This window comes from Coenobita brevimanus, chromosome 13 (assembly GCF_032717465.1).
Source record: "Coenobita brevimanus isolate Jiangsu-jjx chromosome 13, ASM3271746v2, whole genome shotgun sequence".
NCBI lineage: Eukaryota > Metazoa > Arthropoda > Malacostraca > Decapoda > Coenobitidae > Coenobita > Coenobita brevimanus.
The window spans coordinates 4,478,765-4,503,941 of NC_136966.1; the positions used below are offsets into that span (position 1 = coordinate 4,478,765).

At 40.2% G+C, this 25,177-nt stretch overlaps 1 protein-coding gene across 1 annotated transcript in view; it reads right to left on the bottom strand.

Annotated features, from left to right (window-relative positions):
* Positions 1–18,315, bottom strand: part of LOC145414603 (roundabout homolog 1-like) — a 55,772-nt gene extending 37,457 nt beyond the window's left edge. Inside the window, exons 1-3 of the mRNA XM_080284133.1 lie at positions 18,175–18,315; positions 16,200–16,355; positions 9,528–9,621 (exon numbers count right to left, since the gene is read on the bottom strand). Coding sequence (XP_080140259.1) covers positions 9,528–9,621; positions 16,200–16,355; positions 18,175–18,315 — 391 coding nt within the window. The remainder of the gene's footprint in view (positions 1–9,527; positions 9,622–16,199; positions 16,356–18,174) is intronic.
* Between the last annotated feature and the right edge of the window lie 6,862 nt (positions 18,316–25,177).

Sequence of the window (25,177 nt, forward strand, 5' to 3'; positions counted from 1 at the left end):
ACCAATGGTACGTCTAGTTTAAACATCGTTCAACTTCCCGGAATCCTGCTTCATGACCACAAGCCAAATCACTAGAACATTATTTTTAATACTTTTTTATGTACATGCACTTAACATAGGCCTGCAAGAAATAATAGTGACATATGAAAACAGCTGCAGTAATGTAATCAGTGGCAAAATACTGTTCTGTGGTTCAAGTCAAAGTAGAATAGTTACTGATATAATATGAAGGCAAACATTTCTTTAGTATTTACTTAAGAAAAAGGGATATATATATATATATTTAGTGGCAGCTGTTCGAGGACTGTGTCATTTGGGTTTCAATACAGTACTGTTGTTAAAACTAACAATTATTGTTATTATCATATCACTGAAACCTCCTGTCCCTTGACAAAAAAAAAAAAAAAAAAATGAAAATGCACTTTCGCCCAAAACAGTGGTTGTTCTAACCTAAAAATGATCCCTAACCCCCTTCAGTTCAGATGATGGCCAAATGTAGTGAGACTGGAAGGTCGATTTGACTAGTAAACAAGGGGACTCATTCGAATCTCAATAACTAAGGCTTACTGAATTTCATGCAATCACAATTTAGTATTCAAAATGTAAGAGTGGCCCCATTCGCCCCTCACACTCTCACACCCACTGTCGTTTATGTCTGTTTCGTCACTTTTGCGGTTGAAGAGGTTGACGAGACAAGACCGTTTGTGTTGTCAAGTGTCAATTTTTTCATAGAGTTTCTTTCCCGGTATAATTAACTCAGTTAACATGTCCCAGAGTCGTTGTGTTGAAGTAAGAGTGTAAATGAATACCCACACCCTATGCACGGTTCACAGTGTGTGTTTCGAGCCTTTGACTCACTGTGTGAACGCATATGGAAGGTGTTTATTCATTAATACCCATACTCCACCATCGCAGCCCTGCCACATTTACGCAAAAGTCATCACAGGAGCAGAAATTGCATTAAGGCAACTGTACATACAACGTCAAACAAACTCGATCTCCTAGCGATTCTCTAGCCTAATTAAGATATATACCTTTCTCTTTCACACACACAATTACCATACCCATCCACCTTCTTCCCTGAGTTATAGTAACATGACTCATGCAGCCTAAAACCACGCTCTACTATACTGTAATACCAACAGATTTCCATACTTAATGGACATATTTCATGAATTACATAACATTTTATTCACTCAACACACACACACACACACACACACACACACACACACACACACACACACACACACACCTCAATAAACGTGTCCACAAATCGCGTCTTGGTTTTCGCTCTCATGCCACGCCAGACCAACATCCATACGGTCATGTGGGCACTAACACACCTTCATGCAATCCTCTTGTGATCCTTCACACTAAAACCGATGTTAAGCACACAGGCCTTAATACAAGCTGTTTCTATAGTTTTGAGTTCATATATATATATATATATATATATATATATATATATATATATATATATATATATATATATATATATATATATATATATATTCCTTGTCAACATTGATCACTCCTTGATACATCGGGATATGTAGAAAATCCAGCTTGTATTTCAAGATTTATACTGATGTGAAGCCGTATGTTCCTACCTTGATAATGGAAGATCTCGCACAATGTAAGGATAATGTAGACAAAAGAATGGTAGGAGTGTCACACCCACTTTTACTGATTACTGCTCTTCTCTTCCTCACCCAAATCATCCTCCCATTCTCCTGTCGATTCCCTCTCTCTCCTCTCACCCTCTTCACTCCAAACGCCCCTCTTCTTCCCCTATTTTACACCTTCCCCTCTTCCATCCTTCTTCTATCCCCCTCCCCTCCGTCATAACTTGTGCCACATCACAACACGGCAGAAGCCTCGTTACAACACACATCACCCTTCCTTCCCCCCCTCGGCCCCCTGTCTCAACACCATCTTCCTGGTTTTATGGTGGCTGGACACTATACAACGTCTGGGAACGGGGAAGTGTGTGTGTGTGTGGGGGGGGGGGGACAGAAAGCGAGAGAGAGAGAGAGAGAGAGAGAGAGAGAGAGAGACTGATGAGTGCGAGAAAACGTGAGGGAGGATGTGAGCTTCAGTTACTGTAAAGTGTGAAGGATAATGTGAGTTGTGATGAGTTTGGGGAGGACAGGTCACAGGGCTTGTTATGCTTCTCTCCCCATAGACATGACATTAATGCCAAGTAACCACAATGATATAATAGGCGAAGATTTAATCCTGAGTGTACAAGGTGTGGTGAGTGTGAGACAAAGGCCTTATTCTTAACGTTGTATAACCAGTGGCATATATTTTTGTGTATTCCTGCTATCTTGAGGTGATTTTATTGAGCTCAGGTGAAACGTTACATACAGTACTGGAAAATTTGATATTACTTTCACTAACACCTTTTACTAATCACACTACCGGCAGACGACTTTATTAACCGAGTCTGTTTAACTACAGTATGGAAGTTAAGGCTAGGTTGCTCTCCTCCAGCTTATAAAGTCCCTGCTAAGCTGAATATAAGAGTATAGAGACAGAAATACAAATATAAAAGACATCGTCGTACTGACGGTAAGTATAAAAGTTTAATAATGGCAGGAGTTGCAAATTAAAGCTAGTGTGACATTTGGTTAGTATGAAAGAGTGTGCGGGGTAGTTTAATGGCGAGAGACAGTATGACGTGTGGTGAGTGAGAAAGATGTTAAGGAGACTGTGAAGGAGAGGGTGGCTTGTTCCAAGGATTTAGGATTAGGGATCATGGTTTGAAGGGATTTGGGAGGAATGTTATGACCTGGTGAGTGCCCCGGAAAGAGAGAGAGAGAGAGAGAGAGAGAGAGAGAGAGAGAGAGATCAACAGATCAAATGATATTTTATGTAGGTATATAATGAAAAATACTGGCAGAATTTCATTGAAGAATGGTATGTAGTCCGTTGATTATTAGCCTAAGTACTATCGACTATCTGGGAGTCATCTAGATGGGATGACATCACCGAAAAACACACGAGTGTTCCGTTGGGAATCGTAAAAGTGGAATGACACCAATGATATGTAGAAAGGCGATTGGTAAAAGTAGCCTAATAAAGACTGTGACAGGCATGAGAAAGAATCTAATAATAGGTAAAAAGAAAGGCAATAGGTAAATGTAGCCTTATAAAGAATAAAGGAGATGCGAGAAGGAATGCAGATACTGAAAAAGGAATAAACAATAACAAAAGGAGAATCAGCAGTGAACACGACAGAAAGGATAAAGTTAAGTCATGGTAGTCAAGATGATCAGTAACAACTGTAGAAGAATGGAGAAAAATTGGTAGAAAAGGTACAGTCAAGAAAAATAGTTGACCTATTGTTCCACAACATCCACTTCACACTTCAGGCATATCAGTCACTGTTCTCCCTGGCCTATCATATAAGACAGGGGTCGGCAACCTCCGGCCCGCGGGCCAGATCCGGCCCGCAGAGTCCGAACTCATGGCCCGTCACCCTGCTTGATATTTATATAACAATCCGGCCCGCAACAGCCTAGCCAACTAAATGAGTAATTCGGCGCCTCGCGACGTGTCAGGCCACTGGCTCTGGGCTTCAGGCTGTTCACCTCCCCCTTTGACTTCCCTGTGGACGAAGCCCCTGTCCCCCAGCAGATGGAGTTGGTGGAGCTTCAGTGTAATGACGAACTGAAGGCAAAGTACCGTACCATTTCTCCACTGTCCTTCTTTCATGACCTCGTCCTCCCTTCTGACAAATTTCCAAATTACATTGAGCATGTAAAACGCATCGTTGCTATGTTTGGCAGCACTTACTGTTGTGAGCAACTCTTTTCAAAAATGAAATATACAAAGTCTCGCATTCGCTCCCAGCTAAGTGACCGCCACCTCAATGACATTCTGCTCTTGTCTACCTCATCAATCGATCCAGACATTGAATCACTTCTCCATGGCAAACAGCACCAACCATCCCACTAATTTGCATGTCTCTTGATAAAACTGTTTTCTGCAGTCACTGATTTGCATGTTTTTCAATAAATTTCTAGTAATCTAGTCACTGGTTTGCTTGCTTTTCTACAAAATTTTTGTATATTGTCACAAACTGTTTTCTGCAGTCACTGATTTGCATGTATTTCAATAAATTTCTTGTAATCTAGTCACTGGTTTGCCTGCTTTTCTCTCTCTCTCTCTCTCTCTCTCTCTCTCTCTCTATATATATATATATATATATATATATATATATATATATATATATATATATATATTGTCACAAACTGTTTTCGGCAGTCACTGATTTGCATGTATTTCAATAAATTTCTTGTAATCTAGTCACTGGTTTGCCTTCTTTTCTATATATATATATATATATATATATAGATATATATATATATATATATATATATATATATATTTGTATATTGTCACAAACTGTTTTCGGCAGTCAATGATTTGCATGTTTTTCAATAAATTTCTTGTTATCTAGTCACTGGTTTGCCTGCTTTTCTATAAAATTTTTGTATATTGTCACAAACTGTTATCTGCAGTCACTGATTTGCATGTATTTCAATAAATTTCTTGTAATCTAGTCACTGGTTTGCCTGCTTTTCTATAAAATTTTTGTACACTGTCACTTTTGGGTTCTCTTTGGCACTCCGGCCGCAGGCTACTCCTAGAAGCTTTCTCTGGCCCTCGCACTGAAAAGGTTACCGACCCCTGATATAAGAGAATATCATGTATAAATATGCATAAACTAAATTACCTAAATATTACCGATTATATCTGCGTAGTCTATCGCTTCCCCAGTGCTTCTTCAGAACCCAGTTTACTGAAGTCCATATCCACACAGTTGACTAACCTTAATCCGCCCCATCCCGACGTTTTCTGGGCAGTGGTACGCCCCAGTCCCGACATTTTTGGACCTTTTTTTTTTTTTTTGGCTCAAACATCCGCTTTTGGTGAGAAACATCGAAAATTCATAGAGAAATCGCTCACCTGAGGTTTAAAATACTCGATCTAGGTAGGAGTACCTCCTTACCTTACAGGGTTTTCTATCAGGCTGGCTGCAAAGAAAACGAGTTCTATGGGAGGATAACTATTCTACACCACTCATAAACGGTATTTATTTATTTATTTGGTACGAATTTATATGTAGTACGAGGGTATATTGATTTTCAAACAGTAATATAGGCATTATAAGCATTGTGTCACTCACTAACTCATCACCATTCCTGACCTTTTTGGCCACATTACCTGATCATCATTTCTGACTGTTTCTTCCTCTAATGTTTGGCCTCCACATTGTCATCGATTGGGGAATCACTCTGGCCCTGAATTTCGTACCGTGGCATGACATGGCTTTACTGGCCAGGTCACTGGTAACAGGTGAATTGCTGAGAAAAGGTCATGCAGGGGGGGGAGGAGGTCATGCTGGATAAGGCATTGTCCCTGCCTGATATCTTGTAGAGGAAGGTGTCCCGTGTATACGTGCCAAAAATCACTCACGAAAATTGAAAATTGTGCAAATTAGGGACCTTGCAATGTCCTTGCAATGTTGCCGCATTAATTTACGTCTCCGGGATATGAGTGCACATCTTGTGAGGACGTGAATTCATGTCTCCGGGACGGGACGGGTTAACCTCACCCTTTGCACTGAAATTACTGTTTTGGGTTATTTTAACATATATAATATAGAATGGTTATTGCATTCTGACAGGACTCACGATACTGGTCTAGAATGCGAGCTGTTTCCAAAATTGTTTAATCTCACGCAGCTGGTAAAGCAACCAACCAGAATACCAGATAATCCTGACCATAACACCCATCTCTTGGATCTGTTCTTGACAAATAATCCAGATCATTACAGGATCGAACTACTGTCACCACGTGGATTCTCTGACCAGTTTCATCAAAGCCTCAATAGTCGGCTCCCCCAAACCTCCCCGTTCTGAACCTGTCAGGGTGACCCGATGGCAGTTTGATAGGGCAGACGGGGATGGATTCATAAATCATCTTGTACATTCCATGGCAGTCTTTCTTCCCTAGAGACATCAATTCTACCCTGTCCCACATTTGCCCTGCATAGGCAACCTTACAAATCATAACACTAGGAATCCTGGGGTAGGATATACCCCACGGAGAAAAAAAATAGTTGTTATGCATTTAATGTGCTGCAAAAAATACAGGAAAAAAATTAGAACCATTGTGCTTTCTTTTTAGCCTAAAACTGAATATCCAATCGTTTTCTAATTATGAAAAAAAAATTGTAAACATGCATGCTGTGTAGGCAGTGCTTCTCAACACCATGGACATTAACCTGGGGTATATAATTCCCGCAAGTACAAGCACCTAGGAACAGGGGTAGAAATAATACACCCCTACTTGCAAAGAGGGTCTAAAGGCAAGTGAAGATACAGGGAAGCAGAGATTTGCAGCCCACGTAATTACCACGTGACAACCAATGAAAAGTTATAACCCTAGGTTGCCTATCCTGGTAAAAGGCAACCTGGGAACCTGGGGTATATAATTCCGACAAGCACAAAAAATGCACCTAGGAGCAGGAGTAGAAAAAAGACACCCCAACCTACAAAAAGGGTCTAAAGGTGGGTGAATGTAGAGGAAAGAGGATATTCTTAACCCACGTAATTACCACGTGACAACCAATGAAACAGTTAGTGGGAAATTATTATCCCAGGTTAGCTATCCAGGGTATTAGCTGGTATGGAATTATTCACACCAAGTCAACAGTTCATTAAAAGATCGGACTCCTCGAAATGGTTTGATAGCACTTGTGCTAGAGCAATGGCCCAAAAGTCATTAGCATATGACTCTTAGTTAAAATAAAAAGCATCCGAATCACTCAGTCAATTTAAATTTTCTAGAAACTGTGCAAAAAAGGTACTAAATCTCGTTAAATCAAATTTTCATCACAACCAAGCATCCAAACTACTAAACAGTCTTAATGGAAATAGAATAGTCTGGTCAACTCCCAACTCTTTAATAACTTTAACGAGTCATCACCCGTTCCCCGACTAAAATCTGTAGACAGTAACATTACATATGACACGCGTGGTAAAGCGAATATCCTTGCCAGTACATTTGCCAGAAATCTTACATTAGAGGAAGTCGGCCAGAACGTCCTAGTACTAGAACTTGACTCTCCGGAATTTGCTTCACTTATAATGCAGACGATACATAAAATTCATCCTAGACAGTTTACCAACCAACAAAGCTCCAGGCCCATATGGAATTCCTTGGTTTCAAAACGAGCTCCTAAGAACTCGCTTCTGTTCTAGCTAAATTCTTCAGACTATGCATACGTACTTCTTCAGTCCCTAATTCTTGGAAAGACGCCATTGTCCTCCCAGTTCCTAAGAAAGGAAGTTCCCCTGACTCCCCTGATTACAGACAAATAGCTATTACATTTTCTCTTCATAAAGTGCTTCAAATTGTAATGAATAAACACATTGTTAAACATATTGAATCCAACAACTTAATTAGTGATAGACAGTATGGTTTTGCTAAGAAAGATCTTCCAATGACATACTCAGTCTCCTAATTCACTCCGTCCATCAATCAATTGACCAACATGGAGAATCTCACGACGTAGCCCTTGATATATCTAAAGCTTCTGATATTTCTAAAGCTTGTGACAGTGTGGGGCAACGTTCCCTGCTATCCACACTCTCTTGCTGTAGACCAACGTCTTCTGTTCCTCTGATTTCCTCATATCTCAGCAACTGAAAACCAAGAGTAAAAGTAGATTATGTATATTCCGTGCCATGAGAATTAGTTTTGGCTCCCATCCTATTCCTAATTCATATTAAATGATCCCTTATCTGTCACATTTAATCCCATCCATTTATGCAGATTACTGAGCACTTCACAGTTCATTTACAATGAAACACCTACTCACAGAGTTTGATATCTCTAACTCACTATTCAGTACAGCCATCAATCAAGACTTATCGTGGATCACTGAATGGAGGCAAAATAATCTTGTCTCATTTAATGCTAGTAAAACCAAATATATACAATTTACTAATGGACAAATAATGCCAGAATCCTATATTACCTATAGTGCTACTATTATTCCTATCTTCAAAAGTATTGAAATTCTCGGTGTTTCTTTTAACAATGTCCTCAGGTGGACCTCTTATGTCAAATCACTTGCTACAACCGCCTCAAAGATACTTGGATCATTGCACAGAGTTCGAAGCTTCTTCACTGACGAGCAGTTAGCCATAGTTTATGGGAGTCATGTTCGCTCTCAGCTGGAATATTGTTCACCCTTGTGGAATGGACGTGGAGAGGTTGCACTAAAACAACTAGACAGTGTTCAGAGCAAAACTGTTAGAACTCTTAATGGCCCTGCTATTACAAATAATCTACCTTCCCTACAGGTGAGAAGGAATGTTGCCTCCCTTGCATTATTTCACAGATACTTTTATGGCAAATGCTCAGACGAAGTTACATCCTTAGTGCCACCTCTTCAAGCCTTCCCCCGTGTTACACGAGTATGTGGTAGTGCTCATGGCTGGAATGTCACGCTGCCATATTGCAGAACTTGCGCCTATCAGAAATCTTTTATTCCCCGAACTACATATCTTTGGAACTCACTTTCTCAGAGTTGTTTCCCCCCAAACTTCAACCTACAGCTGTTCAAGTCCAACTATTATAGATCTTTATGAATGAAGGACACCAGTATTGTGGTGTATGGATTATTTTTTGGTTTATTTGTTTTTCCTTCCTCTTTTCTGTTATAAAAAAAGTTGTGGCCGCATTAACTTAAATTCACTGGCACCCCCACAGCAATGGGTTAGGGTATGGGAATCCGAAAGGTAACATCACGTAATGTGATGCTCTCACACTTTTTAGACCCGCAGTGGCGAGGTGGCTTCGAGGCCTCACTCTCAGAGGTGTTTTATCTACCTGATGGTATATTTCAAATTGTCATTCTGCATTTATTTGTCAACAATCGTGGCCACCTTAACGTCCGTTCGCTTTCGCCCCCACTGTAATGGGGCGGGGTGTGGGAATCCGAATGGAAACGTCACATAATGTGATGCTCTCACACCTTTTCTACCCGCAGTGGCGAGATGGCAACAAGGCCTCGCTCTAAGAGGTGTTTAATCGACCTGATGGTATATTTCAAACTGTCATTCTACATTTATTGGGAACCATAGGCTAAAAGTCCACTGAAATTTTCCCTTACAAAGGATGTCGAGTAGTATCAGTTTAATTAGATCTTCCTGAGCACATTGTGTCTGATAAGATCGCAAAAACAGATGCAAAGTCTGACTGAGGAAGACTGTTCCTGGTTTGGTCTTTTTTGTAAATGAAAGGCCTGAAGATATCATGTAACTTTTGCATTTTCCATGGTTTTGTCATTTCTCTGTTCCTCCTTGTCTGTCCTCATTTGAGCCTTTCTACCTCCTCTTCTTTCTCTTTCTGTGTCTATCCTTTTTTTCCTTATGTCTCTTCTCCTCTGTGCATCTCTCGGTCTATCCTTCATTGTGCGTTTCTGTCTCTCCTTCTCTAACCTTCTATGTAGAACCGTCTCCGTGGCTCTGTGTCACTCTCTGTGCTTCTGTCTTCTGCCTCCGCAGCCCCACCCACCACTACTTGTTGACTCTCCTAGGTCAAAAGTCAAATTGGGTGTGTAAGGGAGAAGGCGAGGTAGGAATACAAATGACCTGGAGACCGTGACCCTCAGTGACTCCACCCCCACGTTCGTACCAGGGTCTGGCGCTGCTTTCACCGCGGAGGGTATTTAACAGTGCTTTACCTCGCAACAAGGGTCTTAGAAGTTCTTTTGAGTCTGTGGCATTACAGGCAGGATTCTAAGTTGTATAAGTGGCTTCGTAGCACCTCTTCGACTATAGCTTTTGCGTTTTCACGTCTATCCTCTTACAGGCTTAAGTTACTGAAACAAACGATATCGATTGTAATATAAGTCGTTGTTGCTGTAGTTCCAGGTTCATCTGAAGGTGAACCCTGTAGAACGTAGAATGACGCTGCTGCTCCCTTCCTGCATTACATCCTCTCCCTTTCAGAGAACAAAATATGAGATGAGGATCGTCCTCAGAAAGGGGCGGCGGGACAGAACTGTTATATCAGTGCCACCGTGTGAAGGCACCCTTCTCCAGCACCAACGATATCGATGTAAAGAAAATATAAGCAAAAGAAAATATCGAATTCCAATACACATATTAATAATATTAAAAACAATGTAACTGGTTGCGGTGTTTTGTTGTTTTGCTTAATAAATAGATCTCGCTCATTTAGAAGCTTGAGTCAGAGTAGAATGCCTTACACTTAATTAGCACATCTTTAATTTACGGACCAGAAGTCGTGGGATGCCGTTTGGCACTCTGTACACTCGTGAGCCACATTTTTTTTTTTTTTCTGGCCTATCGACCATTGGGGCCAAAGCCCCTGGTCATTAAGGCCGTATATATATATATATATATATATATATATATATATATATATATATATATATATATATATATATAAATATATATACACTTCCATGCATATATACAGACACACTTTCATGCACACGTACATATATATATATATATATATATATATATATATATATATATATATATATATATATATATAATAATTTTTATTTTATTTATTTTTTTTGTATTTTGTATTTTTTAATTTTTTCTTGGTTTTATATTTTTTAGACCTTATAAAGATAAACCTAATCTAAAGACCCTAAAACTAATCACCTGACAGACAAATCGCTAACCTATACTAAATCCTACAGAGACAAATAGCTAGACCTACATTAATGGTAAAAATACCTCGACTAACAGAACACCATCGACTGCAGATATGTAATGCCTTTCTACATTACATATCTGCACTCATCACCTGCTGATTGTCAGTCGAGGCACACCTATTATAGGGGACATCAATATATGAAAGGGAACCAGACGAGTCAGGAACATTTCCATATACGTCAGCTGTCGGCCCTAATTAGCACAACTTGAACAATATGGTATAATCTATTTACATAATTTGTACAAAAAAGTGAAGTACCTCACCCAACAGACCACCATCGACTGCAACTTCCCAATACCTTTCTATATTGCACACTTGCACTCATCAGCTGGTGACTGTCAGTCGAGGAACGGGGTTTAATGCAGGGGACATCTATATTAGAAATAGAGTAGTGGGAGGAGGAACTACTTCAAATATGTCAACTGTCAACCCTAATTAATAGTACAATATGTGCATATTAACAATCGATAAAAAACAAAACCTTATATTAAAAAAGTCACATCACTCTGATCAGTCCGGTCTCTCTCAAGAAAGCCATCAATTTATCAGTCATAACAATGTCCCCATCACCCAGGATGGTGGAAAGGGTGAAGGGGACGTCTGCTGCGCCGCAGTAACTTATAAGTGAAGCACGTTCACGAATAAATCGCCGATAGCGCACGATGATATGACTGATAGATAACACGCATCACAGATGTCACAGTGCGGTGGGAATCGTCTTTCCATATAAGTTTTCATGTGCGTTAACTTGGTGGCATTAAGCCGTAATCGAGCCAACACTTTTTCTTCCAGGCGACTGGGACGGTTGGCAGTGTCCCAGTCGCCCAGGTACGGCTTACATGTTGGAATATTTAGTCTGGTCCACTGACCTTGCCACAGAAGATTTATTGCTTTCTTTCCGAGAGAGAGAGACTCGACCGAAGATCACGAGGAACATCCCAAGTCTCCTCGAGCTCCACAGCCGACTTTGCAAGTAAGTCAGCCTGCTCATTGCCGTAGATACCACAATGACCAGGCACCCAGATCAGCGTGAATGACTCGTTGCATGAATGCAGCTTATTAACGATGCCTTATGGGAAGATTGCCATATTGCACAATCGTCAGCGTAGAGTGAGTATTTAAGATTCCTCAGGATGGGAGCTGATGACAGAATATCATTGATCATAATGCTAAATAAAGTGGGATTAAGCACACTTCCCTGCGGCACCCCGTTTTCCTGGATAAATATATCCAATGTTACGTTACAGGGCAATTTGACAGAGAAAGTCCTGTCCCTTAAGAAATTTAAAATAATAATAGTCGAATTTCCTCTTAAACCATAAGCATAGAGCTTCATTAGCATACCGTGTTGCCATGTCGTGTCATAGGCTTTATGGATGTCCAAGAACACCCCTATCATGAATTCTTTATTGGCAAATGCCTCTGAAATACAATGCTCCAAATTCATTAAATGATCTAGTGAAATTCTGTAGTTAGCGAAGCCACATTGTTGATCATTTAACAAATTCTTCGACTCTAAAACAAAAAGAAGCCTATTGTTTACCATACATTCCATGACCTTACATAGACAAGAAGTCAACACAATAGGAAGAAATGAAGAGGGATTCATAAGACGACCAGCCTCTTTGGGTATAGGTATGACATGCACAAAGTGCCATGAGTTTGGGAACGTTCGAGATGCCCAAATCTCATTGAACAATGCTAACATCTTAATCAGGCTGTCCTGATTTCAGGGCAAGGAGCAGTTCATCTAGCGTAAACTCTTGGTTGTACGGGGAGTCTACGTCTTCTGTGGCAAGTGAGCCACAGTTAGTACTTACCCTCCTATACCAGTTGTACTGAGGTAGTAGCCACGGTTTAACACCGAGCATGTTCTTATAAGTGCTGAGGATGTAGTTCGAAGCTGTAATAGTGTGCATGGGAAATAGTTTACGATAATACTGTCATTTATGCAGTGTAATATAACTTCGAACTACCAGCAACAGGTCTTCATCCGCCGTGAACCATGGCTACGACTTTTCAGCCAGGCTTAGGGATAGCGTGTGAGCAGAACGATGGGCTATAAGTGTATGAGTTGCCAATTAGCCCTGATTTATTATCAGGAGTCCAGGTTTCGGTGGGACAAATGTAACATAAATTTGAAATAAATTGCCTGGAAAATTGTCAAGAAATTTTAGAAAACTTTAAAATAATGTTTGGAACCTGAGCAAAAGTTTGCTTGCATAAGAATGAAATGCCACGTTGGCGTGACTGATCCCGAGAGTGTTATTTAAGTTCAGTTCAATTACAGTGTGTTTGTAAAGGTCCCCCCAAAATTCAAAATTTAGTTACGAAATTCAAACCAAAAGAAAAGAAAGAAAGAACGAAAAAGAAAAAAAAAAGACAAGATATATTAGCAATAAAGGTTACAGTCTCAGTACAGTGCAACTGATAATAAAGCCTAAGTATAAGCGTCCAGTAAAGAAACCAACAAACAAAAACCTACAACATCGAGGTGCCAACTGCACACTGAAAAAAAAAAAAAAAGTGGGGGCAGGGAAGGGTAAGTAATATCATGACCAGAAACCTCTTTAACCCGAGGCATCCCGTCAATGTATGGGTACATTGCAACATTATGTAACTGCCTGTCCCGATGACGTACTGGTACATTGTGCAATTGCAAGGTTCATAATTTGCACAATTTTCAATTTTCACGTGTGATTTTTGGTATGTATACATGGGACACCTTCCTCTATTCCTCTACAAGATGCCAGGCAGGGACAATGCCTTACACCGCATAACCTTCCCCCCCCCACATGCCATTGTCTCGGCAATTCACCTGTTAACAGTGACCTGGCCAATAAAGACATTCAGGGCCAGAGTGATTCCCCAATCAATTACAATGTGGAGGACAAAGTTTACATAGCATTAGAGAAAGAAACAGTCAGAAATGATGATCAGGTAATGTCGCCAAAAAAGGTCAGGTATGTTGATGAGTTAGTGAGTGAAACAATGCTTATAATGCCTATATTACTGTTTGAAAACCAATATACTCTCCTACTACATATAAATTCGTACCAAATAAATAAATAAATACCGTTTATGAGTGGTGTGGAATAGTTACCATCCCATAGAACTCGTTTTCTTTGGAGCCAGCCTGATAGAAAACCCAGTAAGGTAAGGAGGTACTGCTACCTGTATAGAGTATTTTAAACCTTAGGTGAGCAATTTCTCCATGAATTTTCGATGTTTCTCACCAAAACCGGAGGTTTTAACCAAAAATTTTTTTTCCGAAAGTAGCTCGGGATTAGGGGGTATCAGAGGTGCGAAATCGGTTGGAACGTGACGGGTTAAAATAAGTACAGGGCAAAAGTTTTACAGACCATAAGCACCGCTGGGGGTTACTTCTCTCTGCCTCTCCTTATCCATCCTTTTCTCGGCCACTCCGTCAGGGAAGAGACTGTGGAAAAGCAAAAATAAGATGTTAATGATGCCCCGACAATGGCCACAGAGGGACTCTTTTTTAAGTGGGGTACAAGGCTGCAATTTTAATATTTTGGCAATATGCGAGGGGGTGGGGGGGAGGAGGAGGAATTGGGAGAGAAGACGTCAATTGTGTATTTTTACAGCCTTTATTTTTCGTAGTGTGTTTTCCAGTGTTTTAACCTGCTTCTGTTCTTTTGCACGTTCACCAAGCTACTCACCCTTCATCCCTAGGACGTCATTTATACTGTTTTCTTGTTACTGTCAGATGAGTATGGTGACTTTCGAAAATCCCCTGGTCATGAAGGGATGAATAATGGTTTATCCAACCTTTCCTGTCAGAAAACTGTCCTTATGTGATAAAGCCTGTGTGGCAGCAGTGTGATAGCTAGAACGACGTCCTAGTAGTGAAGGCTTTAATACATTGTCATAATCTCATTTTCACCCCAATATCGGTACTGGAGAATGAGGCTTTTACGCTCTTGCATCGATATAACCAGGAGGCTCAGTTACCCAGCTATACAAATATCAATCAACGCTTTCCCTTTCCCCTGAAAGGCGGATGGGGGATCGCAGGCTATGGTATCTTCAGCCAGCAATTCATTGGGTTCACGTTCATACAAACCTGGGGCAACAACAACAGCAACAACAACTTTATATATTGCAAAACAAATAATAAAGGTAATACAGAAGTTTTTATTGCAGTCAGGATTTACAACTCTTATTTTAAGTGTTCTGAATCTCAGTAAAAGAAAAAAAAATGGTATTATACTACAGAAAAACATAGAACATATTAGACCCATCCAGTGTAGTGAATAGGCTATGTTGCTAAATATATATATATATATATATATATATATATATATAGAGAGAGAGAGAGAGAGAGAGAGAGAGATAAAGAAAGAAAGAAAAACATGGAATATATAAACAAAACTATACAAACATGATTAAAAACTAATGTAAACACACACACACACACACACACACACACACACACACACACACACACACACACACACACACACACACACACACAATTATATACAGTATACATAACAATTCATTAGAAACTCGTCTAATAGTATTTTGTGCACTATGTGGATGGCTCACTCTGCTGGAGTGGGCTTGAGTGTGGAAGCAGTAGGAAATGAATAAATGATACAAGTTGGGCGCTGATAAAGCTGACAGCCGTCCTAGCATCCCATAAGAAATCGAGAAATCCTCCTGTGGAATTATCATATGTATTACATCTTAGTATTTTTACCTGCAGCGATGGCCAGCTAGTCAATGAGTGGCCAGCATCTTCTTCTTCTGCTTCTGGCGGGTTTGTTGCGTCAAAGACTTTGGCCGAAAGGAAAAGCCAAAAAAATCCTCATATAGGCAAAAAATGGACCCGGGGGCTTCAACGCCCTTCATATAGTGATGCCTTCGAGGTGAAGGACCGAGTAACGTTGGCGCTCGCCGATGAGCGTCAAACTTTGAAACCAAAGTCTCGCCGCAGGTCCCAGAGCAATTATATTCCATTCTTGTCTTTTATTAATTTTTTATATGCCAAATAACGACATCGTTGGCGACGGAGAGGGATGTCTTTGTGCAGTGGCACTGACATAATCGGACGGTTCCGCTGCCTGGTAGTACAAAAGCCCCTCAACTCACAACCTATCCCCTGTAAGTGTGATGGTAGACTGCAGATGGGGGGCAGTTTCAACCTACAGTTTGTTGGGTTCACATTCAGATGCACCTGGGGCCACAACTGCTGCTGCTACTACTACTATCGACATCGTTTGCCTGGTAACGTACAGGAGAATGAAGAAGTTAGAATGTAGTAAATATGGCTGAGGAAGAGGTGCTACGAAGCCACCTAAGCAATTTATAGTTTAGTCGCTAATGCCAGGAACGTAAAATAATTTCTCGGATCCATGTCACAAGATACAGTATTGGTAAATGCCCACCGAGGTGAAGGCAGCACCAGATCTATCCACGAGTGACGGGGTGAGGTCAGTTGGGGTCACGGCCTCCAGTTCATCTGTGTACATACCTCGCCTCCTTCCGTAGACGCCCTGGTTGACCTTTAAACTGACACAGTCAACTAATGGTATTGAGTAGGGCTGTGGAGGCGAGAGACAGAGAGCCATAGAGGAAGAGGCAGAGAGATACAAAGAAGAGGCAAAGCCAAGGAAAGTGCAAGAGTTGCATATTTTCTTATCTTTCTTGGATCATCATTCCACAAAAAATTTGAAACTTTTCCGCTCTTACATTTTGCAACAGTTGGCCAAAGTGTGAAAAATAATCCAAAATAATCCCCAGTAATTTGTCTAAATATGAATACCTGCTGTTCTCATTAATGTAGCAAATGAAAAAACTTTATGCATTATAATTATGAAATGCACCATCCAACTGGATTTAGTTTAGGAAACCAAGGAAATTATGCGAACTGCAACAGCATTAATTATCGATCACTGTTTTCAATTTCCTTTTTGGAGTGAGTGTAAACTGTCAACCTAGGAACAGTCTTCCCCAGTCTGACTTTCCGTCTGTTTATACGACGTATTCTAGTAAGAAAAAAACTCTTCACTGATATTCTGTTATTCTACTCTCTTTCCAAAGGATGAAAAACCTTTAGTTTCTAATGTCTATTTGCATTTGAAAAATAAATGCTTGTGATGAGACGAGTACGACAAGGTAAAAGGAAAAGATGAAGAGTTTATCTGTGTAAGATGGGATGGTTAAAATTAATGAAGTGACAAGAAAAATATGGAGGCAAAGAAATAAGGGACAACAGTGGCCACTGGAACGAACACGTACGTTTGGGTTACTGTGACAGGGAAATTAGTCAGTGCAAATGAACTCTACATGTGGTACTCATCTTCATATTTTATTGTTATAACGAAAAATAGTCGTTCGAAATTAAGTAGCATATTCATTACAGTCAGGGAAAAAGTTTGCCTTATATATCACCGCTTCTGTTTTTCACTTTCCTTGCTTGGCTAATACTTTTATTCTGAGAGAGCCTTGGTATGTTCCTCTGCCCACTAATGTTTCCCTTCGACATGGCGCGTCACGGAAGGAAGCGACAGACATGCCTTAATTGAGAAGTCAATAGCAGCAAACGAATTTATGTCCTGAACTGTTCTTATGAACAGAAATATGCTCCCTTTATCCTTTGCCTGGGAAATATAAACTTTGTAAATGAAAATGACTAATATCAACCAAAGTATTTAAAACTGTCTCGATAAACAGTTGACTATACAATAGAGATAGGGGGATCCCCCGAAATGAATAAAACATTCTGACGATAGCTACAGTAAAATGAAAGGGACGTTGCATAGAAGTTTACCACTTAAGTCCAGTAACATCTTTCTCATTTTAATCAGACTGACACCATCATATGATTTTGTTCGGCTACGGAAAGACTTTACCGGTAAACGGGTTAATGAAGGTCGTATCTAACCCACTCCGGTTCGAAAATTCTCTTCCAAGGTGGCTAAAATTGTTATGAGATTGAACAAAGTTTAAATGAAATCCTCGGGTGGAAGAGTTAGTCAGATAGGAAGGTTATAGTCATTCTCCGTCAACAGAGTTCACATAAGAACCCCACACTTCATTCCCAAGTTTATTTTAAGATACTGTACATGGGTTTACTTTACCCGTGTCCTCTTTCAGTTTAGCTGATGGCAACTGTAGTCGGATTAGAGGGTCGATTTCACTAGCATGCAAGGAGACACATCCCTACCTTCTTAAAAAGGCTCACTGATCTTCATACAACCACACTTCTGTATTCAAGTTGTGAGAGTGGCCCGACCCCGTCAGGTGAAATCAAGCCGGTTTTCCTGATATAGTTAATGAGGTAGTGAAGTGGACTTGAAGCGAAGCAGCAGTTTAGATGCAGTTTTGTGGTCACCAACTGGTTTTACTGCATAAATAAACTCTGATCTCGCCAGAGCTGTGCCAGCGCGTACATTCACACCGGATAAGCCAGTAGTCATTAGGAGTCGCCTCAACATTCCTTAGAACCAGAAGTTTGCCTGGACACCGGTCAAGTGGGATTATGTCCTGCCGCCCACCCATTATCCCAGTGACCACCGACGGACTGTTGGTACTCCTTCAGTAATGAGACAGTGTTAACGATGCCCGCCTAGGTGGTACACATTCAAAAACTCAATGCAGTTGAATAATTATTATCAATCTGAGCGCAGGAGAGACATGCCGAGCTCTGGGAGGAGGCTGGTGGCTGGTGACGACGGACAAGAAATTTGCAAGGCAAGCTGATCATCATTTGCAAGTTACTCTGATTATTGTTAGTCTGCCTCTCATTATTGTGTCTCAGTGTTTGCACAGTCTTGTATCATGGATGTTGACTCAGTACGTAAATGCTCGTATAATCTACATAGTGTATATATATATATATATATATATATATATATATATATATATATATATATATATATATATATATATATATATATATATATATATATATATATATATATATATCCCACATTATAAACCCAGTGTGATGGTGGCTTAGATACAAGAGGGCTGGATGGTGGTGTGTTACCTTCCACATATAAATTTAAGTGTAATTCTGGTATGGCATGAGTGAGAACTGTGGAGAATCATAACTGAGGAGTGTGTGTCAAGTATAGAGACTATATTGTACTATCCATCCATCCATCCATCATCCAATCCTACATTGCCCCATGAGGAGCGTAGGAGCCCGGGGCTAGGCAGTTGGTCCCGACATTCAAGATGAGAGTGATAATATTATGTTAAACACGAAATTCGTCGTTGGAGGAAAGAAGTCTTGATCAGAGAGTAAAATAGAGTGTATTTAGATGGTATAGTCATATATAGTGACTGGATGTAACCAGTGTACTGAAAAGTTACCATTATATGTGGGTGAGTCGGAGCATGTGGAGTGACGTGGAGGGACAGGTTGACGAATGAAGAAGTGAAGGAACGTTGTGGGGTGGATGTGGATGTGGTTGAGAAGATTTGGAGAAATATACTGAGGTGGTTTGGACATGTGAAGAGAATGGAGAATGAAAGTCTGAGTAAGATGGTGTATGTAGGTGAGGTGGAGGGAGGGAGAGGGAGAGGTAGACCGAGGATGAGGTGGAGGGATGGAGTTGAGAGGTATATGAGGGAGGGGGGGGTGAGTTGGGGTAAGGGTAGTCAAATGGTGGGTGACAGAGCGACTTGGAGGCGTTTTGTCTGCGGCCACCCTTTGCGGGATGAGGGCGTCGGGCTATAGATAGATAGATAGATAGAGTTTGATGGTTGGGAGAAGTACTGTAGCTATGACAAAGATGGCTGGATGTGGTGGATGAGTGTGTTAATACCAAGGTCTGGAAGTTGATTAGGCTACAGTATTGACGGGGGATTGAGTAATATGGGCGAATTATGTACAGGTGCCTCAAAGTAATTATTTCTCCATTCTGTGAATATCTTAAAATACATATGACAAATTTTGTAATACTGCAGGTAGTGTAAAGATGTGATTAAATATACACCTCCTTATATTTCACAGATTGGTTGGATGGGCAAGGCGGGTGGGGTGGGTGGCCTTGGGGTTGGTTTGGCGGATAGGTAGTTGGATAATAGGTCCATGGGGAACATATCCTTGGGGAAATGGGTCCATGAAGGAGCGTTGGTTCAGTGAGTAAAATGAACCCCGTTTTTTTTTTTTTTTCCCACATGGATTGTGGTCATCCAGAGTCCCAGGCAATACTGTTCTGTTCGTACCATTATACGGTTTTTCCCGGGCATCACCGGGTACTCCTGCGAGTGCATAATATATCGCTGTGAAAAAGTGCTATGGAGAGCAAAGTTAGTTTTAGAATTCGGGTCACACTATCACTGCTTTTCCTTTAATATGCCATTCTGCTCATTCTTTTACGTTAGCTCACTACAAGTGGCGCTGATATAATACTCCATTTTTTTTTTTTTTTTAGTCCCTACGTCATTACATTGTATTTCTCCATTAACAAGGCCAATGAACTACATCGTACTCGACAGCCAGTCAGGGGGGTAAGGCTTGCATGGAATGGGATTGCTTAAAGTTAGGTGATTAATTGTTATAGACCGTGAGGAGAGAGAGAGAGAGAGTTTATACAGTATGTTGGTGAATTATGGGGATGACTGAACAGAGATGAAGTGAGGAAGATGATGTATAGTAAAGGAGGATGAAGAAAAATGAAAGGAAAAGAGTTGTTGGGCAGCAACGATAAGCTACCGAATGAAGAGGTGCTCATATGTGGTGAGAGGGCGACCTGCAGCAATTAGCGGAGTGAAAAAAAACGACAGAATAAGAAGTTAATGTTTCTAAGGTGACAGGACGTATTTTGATGATTGATCAGGGTTATGAGTGGGTATAAGTAGAGGTGATGAAAGGCAAAGTTTGAGTACAAAACAGTAAGGAGAGAAAATGGATGATAGAATACAGATGATAAACAGAAGGATAAAACTGATGAATAAGAAAAATGAGAATTGGGAATTACAGGGAGTAAAGAAAAGATAAAACAGAGACATAAGTAAGACTAACAGATGAAAGAATAGAAAAGAGACGAAAGAACGACAAAAGAAATTGAGAAAACAGGCATAACTGATTAATAAAAAAACAAAGGTAAGACGATGAAAGACTGACGACGGAAAGGTAGAAGACAGAACATAATAGAAAGATGGTGGCACAGGACAGAGGGTAGAAGGAGGATTACGAAAAGAAAAAGAAAAGACAAAAGAAAGAAAAGACAATAGACACAAGAAAGAAACAAGACAGGAGACGGCAGCGAGTAAATAGTGCTGGATGTGTGTGTATTATTGATGAGCCTTCACTAGGACTGTGTTCAGTATACATTTTTGCCGACAAATTTGAGTACCGTATGCTGGCATATTCTCTCTCTCTCTCTCTCTCTCTCTCTCTCTCTCTCTCTCTCTCTCTCTCTCTCTCTCTCTCTCTCTCTCTCCAAGCTAATAATATGTAAGCGTTCAAACTATACCCATAAATTTACAACAAAATATATGACTATAAATGAATTACTCTCATACCAAAACTAATAAGAAAAAAAAAAAAAAAAAAAAAAAGAAGACACCGTGTTCCTGATCCAATTTAAGAAGCTGGGATCAGAGATCCAAAACATAAGTTATATTAAAATATAAAGGCGATAACAAAATTATTCCACTACCGCCAACTCTTACCATAGCCATTATTATAAAATTCAGCTTCATTTTCTTCGACGCAGATAATAATGTCTAAGATTCTAAATTGGGTGTCATAAATTCACCTTAAAGTAAATGTATGGAAAATTTTTAAAGCACACTTATGGCAAACTAATATGGACCAAGTGTATAGATCGGTGTGATTAGACATGATGATAAAAATTACGTAGCACAAGGTATTGGGGGGAAGGCAGGGGAAGGTGAACTTTCCCTTCGTTGCATCTCTCAAGTATTATATCCCAGCTAATGCCACACGATTTTTTCAGCTCAGAGTGGGTCATAGGAGCTTGAAAGTGTTTCAGTTTAGTGATTGTACAGTATTATATCAACCACGCATCAGATGAAATGTGAGGGTTAATCCCATGAGTCAGGTGATGTAAGTTATCGAATATTATTACTACTTTCACGTGGCTGTATTCAGTTTAGGGGGGAATATTCTAACTCTGGGGGTTACGTATACATTTCATTTACTCCTTGATGTATAAAACAGGCTGATTCGTATACTACACTCTTCTGCCTTGTGAGCTGGGTAGATGGCTCAGTTTGCCCTTGTGAGGAGGGAAGACATGTTGGCTGCTTCTTGAAATTGGTGCTCCACTATGCAATCAGTGGATCTGAAAAGTCGAACACTATAAAAAAATGTTTATGGGAAGTATTAAATGATGGATGTTAGATACTAATAGCACTAATTAAGCCGTCCTTGTAGCACGTGCGAATTGGTTTGGGCAATATATGAACCACTCTGTATGCGAACCCTGAAGAGCGTCTGTACTCAATGTGTCTGCCTCAGCCCCAGTCAACATGGCGGCTTCTCAGCATATTATTATTATTAACATTAAACATAGGCAGGTTAAAACTACTTGTAATCAGGAACTATGATTGACAAAAAAATCCACCCCATGACTATCCTCCATTTCTTTCCATCTCTCTCTCTCTCTCTCTCTCTCTCTCTCTCACACACACACACACACACACACACACACACACACACACACACACACACACACACACACACACACACACACACACACACACACACACACACATGCGCGTGAGGGCATTCAATTATTTAACACAAAAAATCAGTAAGGCAAACCAAACACACTCACCAGCATCACAAAGATAACAATTACGAGAGCATTTTAGGTGTCACCGTCACAATCTTCAACAGTGTCGCTCCTCACGTCCCATATACATGTCTACTGGTGCATTGCAGCCCCCGGCAGTCACACTCTTTTGTAAGCAAACTCATTTCATTATCGATGTACAAAAACATTCTGATAGTACACTGACCATTTATACCAGAATATGTGCACAGAATAACAGCTTCTGTAAGTGCACGTGAAAAGCAGTGTGTGGTGCTGGAGAGGGATGCCTTCACGTGGTGGTACCCATAAAAACTAGGCGAATTCACTCATTAATTATACAAACGTGCCTCAGCCCATTATCTGTACCCTTAAAGAGGGATAGAGGACTGCGGATGAAGGGCATCTCAAACATACAGTCCAGCGGGTTCATGTTCAGATGAGTTCTGCCCACAACAACGCAAATAACACCGCCGGAAACAGTTGCTCACTTCTGATAACTCTAACCTAAATCAAACCCCTTCAACCACAGGACGTAGTTTTTATGCCATTCTTGCAGCTCATATATATATATATATATATATACATCTTTCTATCTATCTATCTATATAACGCAGGAAATATCCGTAATAGCAAGATGGTTATTTAAAATATTATTTTACCTCATAGTTCAAAAGAACTCGTTTAAGCTGAATAACATCATCTGGTTTATAATATTTTAAGTACGTTATCGGATTGAAGAGGTGAATAAAATTAAGCTGCCTCATACGGGTGTATTAACTAGCCGCTTCTCCCATGTCTCCTCCCTCCCTCACAGCCACGCTACTACCCCCTTCAGCGTCCCAGCACGACCACCCCGCTATCTCCCGTCACTTACTCATCGCCCGGCCAGCCATGACGCGACCTCTTATCTGTTTAATCAGAGGGAATTAATGGAAGTCTTCATGAATATTGTATGCCAATGTGGTTTTTAAAAGAAGAAAATTAAGGATTAATGTCTGTTAGGTCCAACAGGAAACGAAAGGGTAGTTGCAACATTTATTCACATAGTTTCAACCTGGAATAACATATTATAATAAATACAGTTTCAATGTTTCAGATATTCTAAAATTCTTTAACTGCCTTGAGCTGATATTACGAGTTATTCATATAAATGTACAGTCCACTAGCAAGCATTAAACAGCAAGTCCACCACCAACAGTATAAACGAATTTCTGAATTATATGTTATATACATCTCCAAAGTATATAGATCTAGTTCTATGTTCACTATATAACAATAATATAGGTACTAAATCAATATTCACTTACACCATGACCCTCCATGGCTCCTGATGGACCATATGGTAGTAACGAAAACCTAGGTGGCTGCATGAGTACGATAGTGCCGCAGTCTACTCGTATGTCCGGAGCTTCACCAGGCGCCGTCAGTCACTACTGCCTATATGGAACTGACCTGAGAATGAGCACTGAGTGGCCAGGAAGCAGATCACAAACAAATGCTAGCCAGATGCGCACTGATTTAAAAATCTTTCTTCCTTACCATAATTACAATAATAAATCAATACACAACTAATAGTAAATGTTATAACACATTACATCAATATCTTATTTCAATAGTGTACCCAAACATAATGCGAACACCAAACACATACTGAACACTAAAATACAGACAGCCAACCGAATCCCATACAACTAGCACAGTTAAGACCTGTCCTTTGCACAATACAAATACTTTACTAATGATTACTAGGCACAATATTTAAGGTAAACAGTACACAATTACAAAACAGCACATATCATCATGAGTGCAGATGATAAATGATGATACATTCGCCACCCGCAGAAGAAAAGCTATAAGTTCATTGTTCCTCTACTGGCAATAAAACTATCAGTCTGTGTACAGAACGCTTAACTTCTACATCATCTACACCCTTGTATGTTGGTCCTGGTTTCTGTAACTTGTACCTGATTGTAGCATCTCTCACTCTGCCATCTCGTCCTGGTTCTGCTACTGTTACCTGAGCCAATTTCCATTTGCCTCGAACTGAATTAGTATCCTGAACTAGCACAATGTCGCCAGACTTAAGATTCCTCTTTTCTACATGCCATTTTTGCCTCACTATTAAAGTTGGAAAATAGTCACGGGGCCACTTCTTCCAAAAACCAGTAACAATATTGTCTAAAAATTCCAGTCAATTTTTTACATTGTGACAATTCTTCCAAGGACCAGTGGGAGCTCTTGAAGAAGTTCTTCCTAACAGTAAATCATTAGGGCATAAATAACTGCCAAGCTCTATGTCTGTCCCTGGCTTGATACCGATTGGCCGCTCATTCAGCATATTTGCAACGTCAAACAAAACTGTCTGCAGTTCTCCGAATGTAAGACTGCTATCTCCAATCAACATAGTCAAAGACCTCTTAATAAGTTTTACCAGTGACTCGCTACACCCACTCTGCCAAGGTGCATCAGCAGACTTATTGAAAGACCAAGTCATGCCTTCATGAGATCCAAAATACATCAGCTCATCCACATCCCATTTACTCATTATTTGCCTCAGTTCCTTATTGGCAGATACTAGTTGAGGACCACTATCAGAATGTATAGTACTTGGATACCCTCTGAGA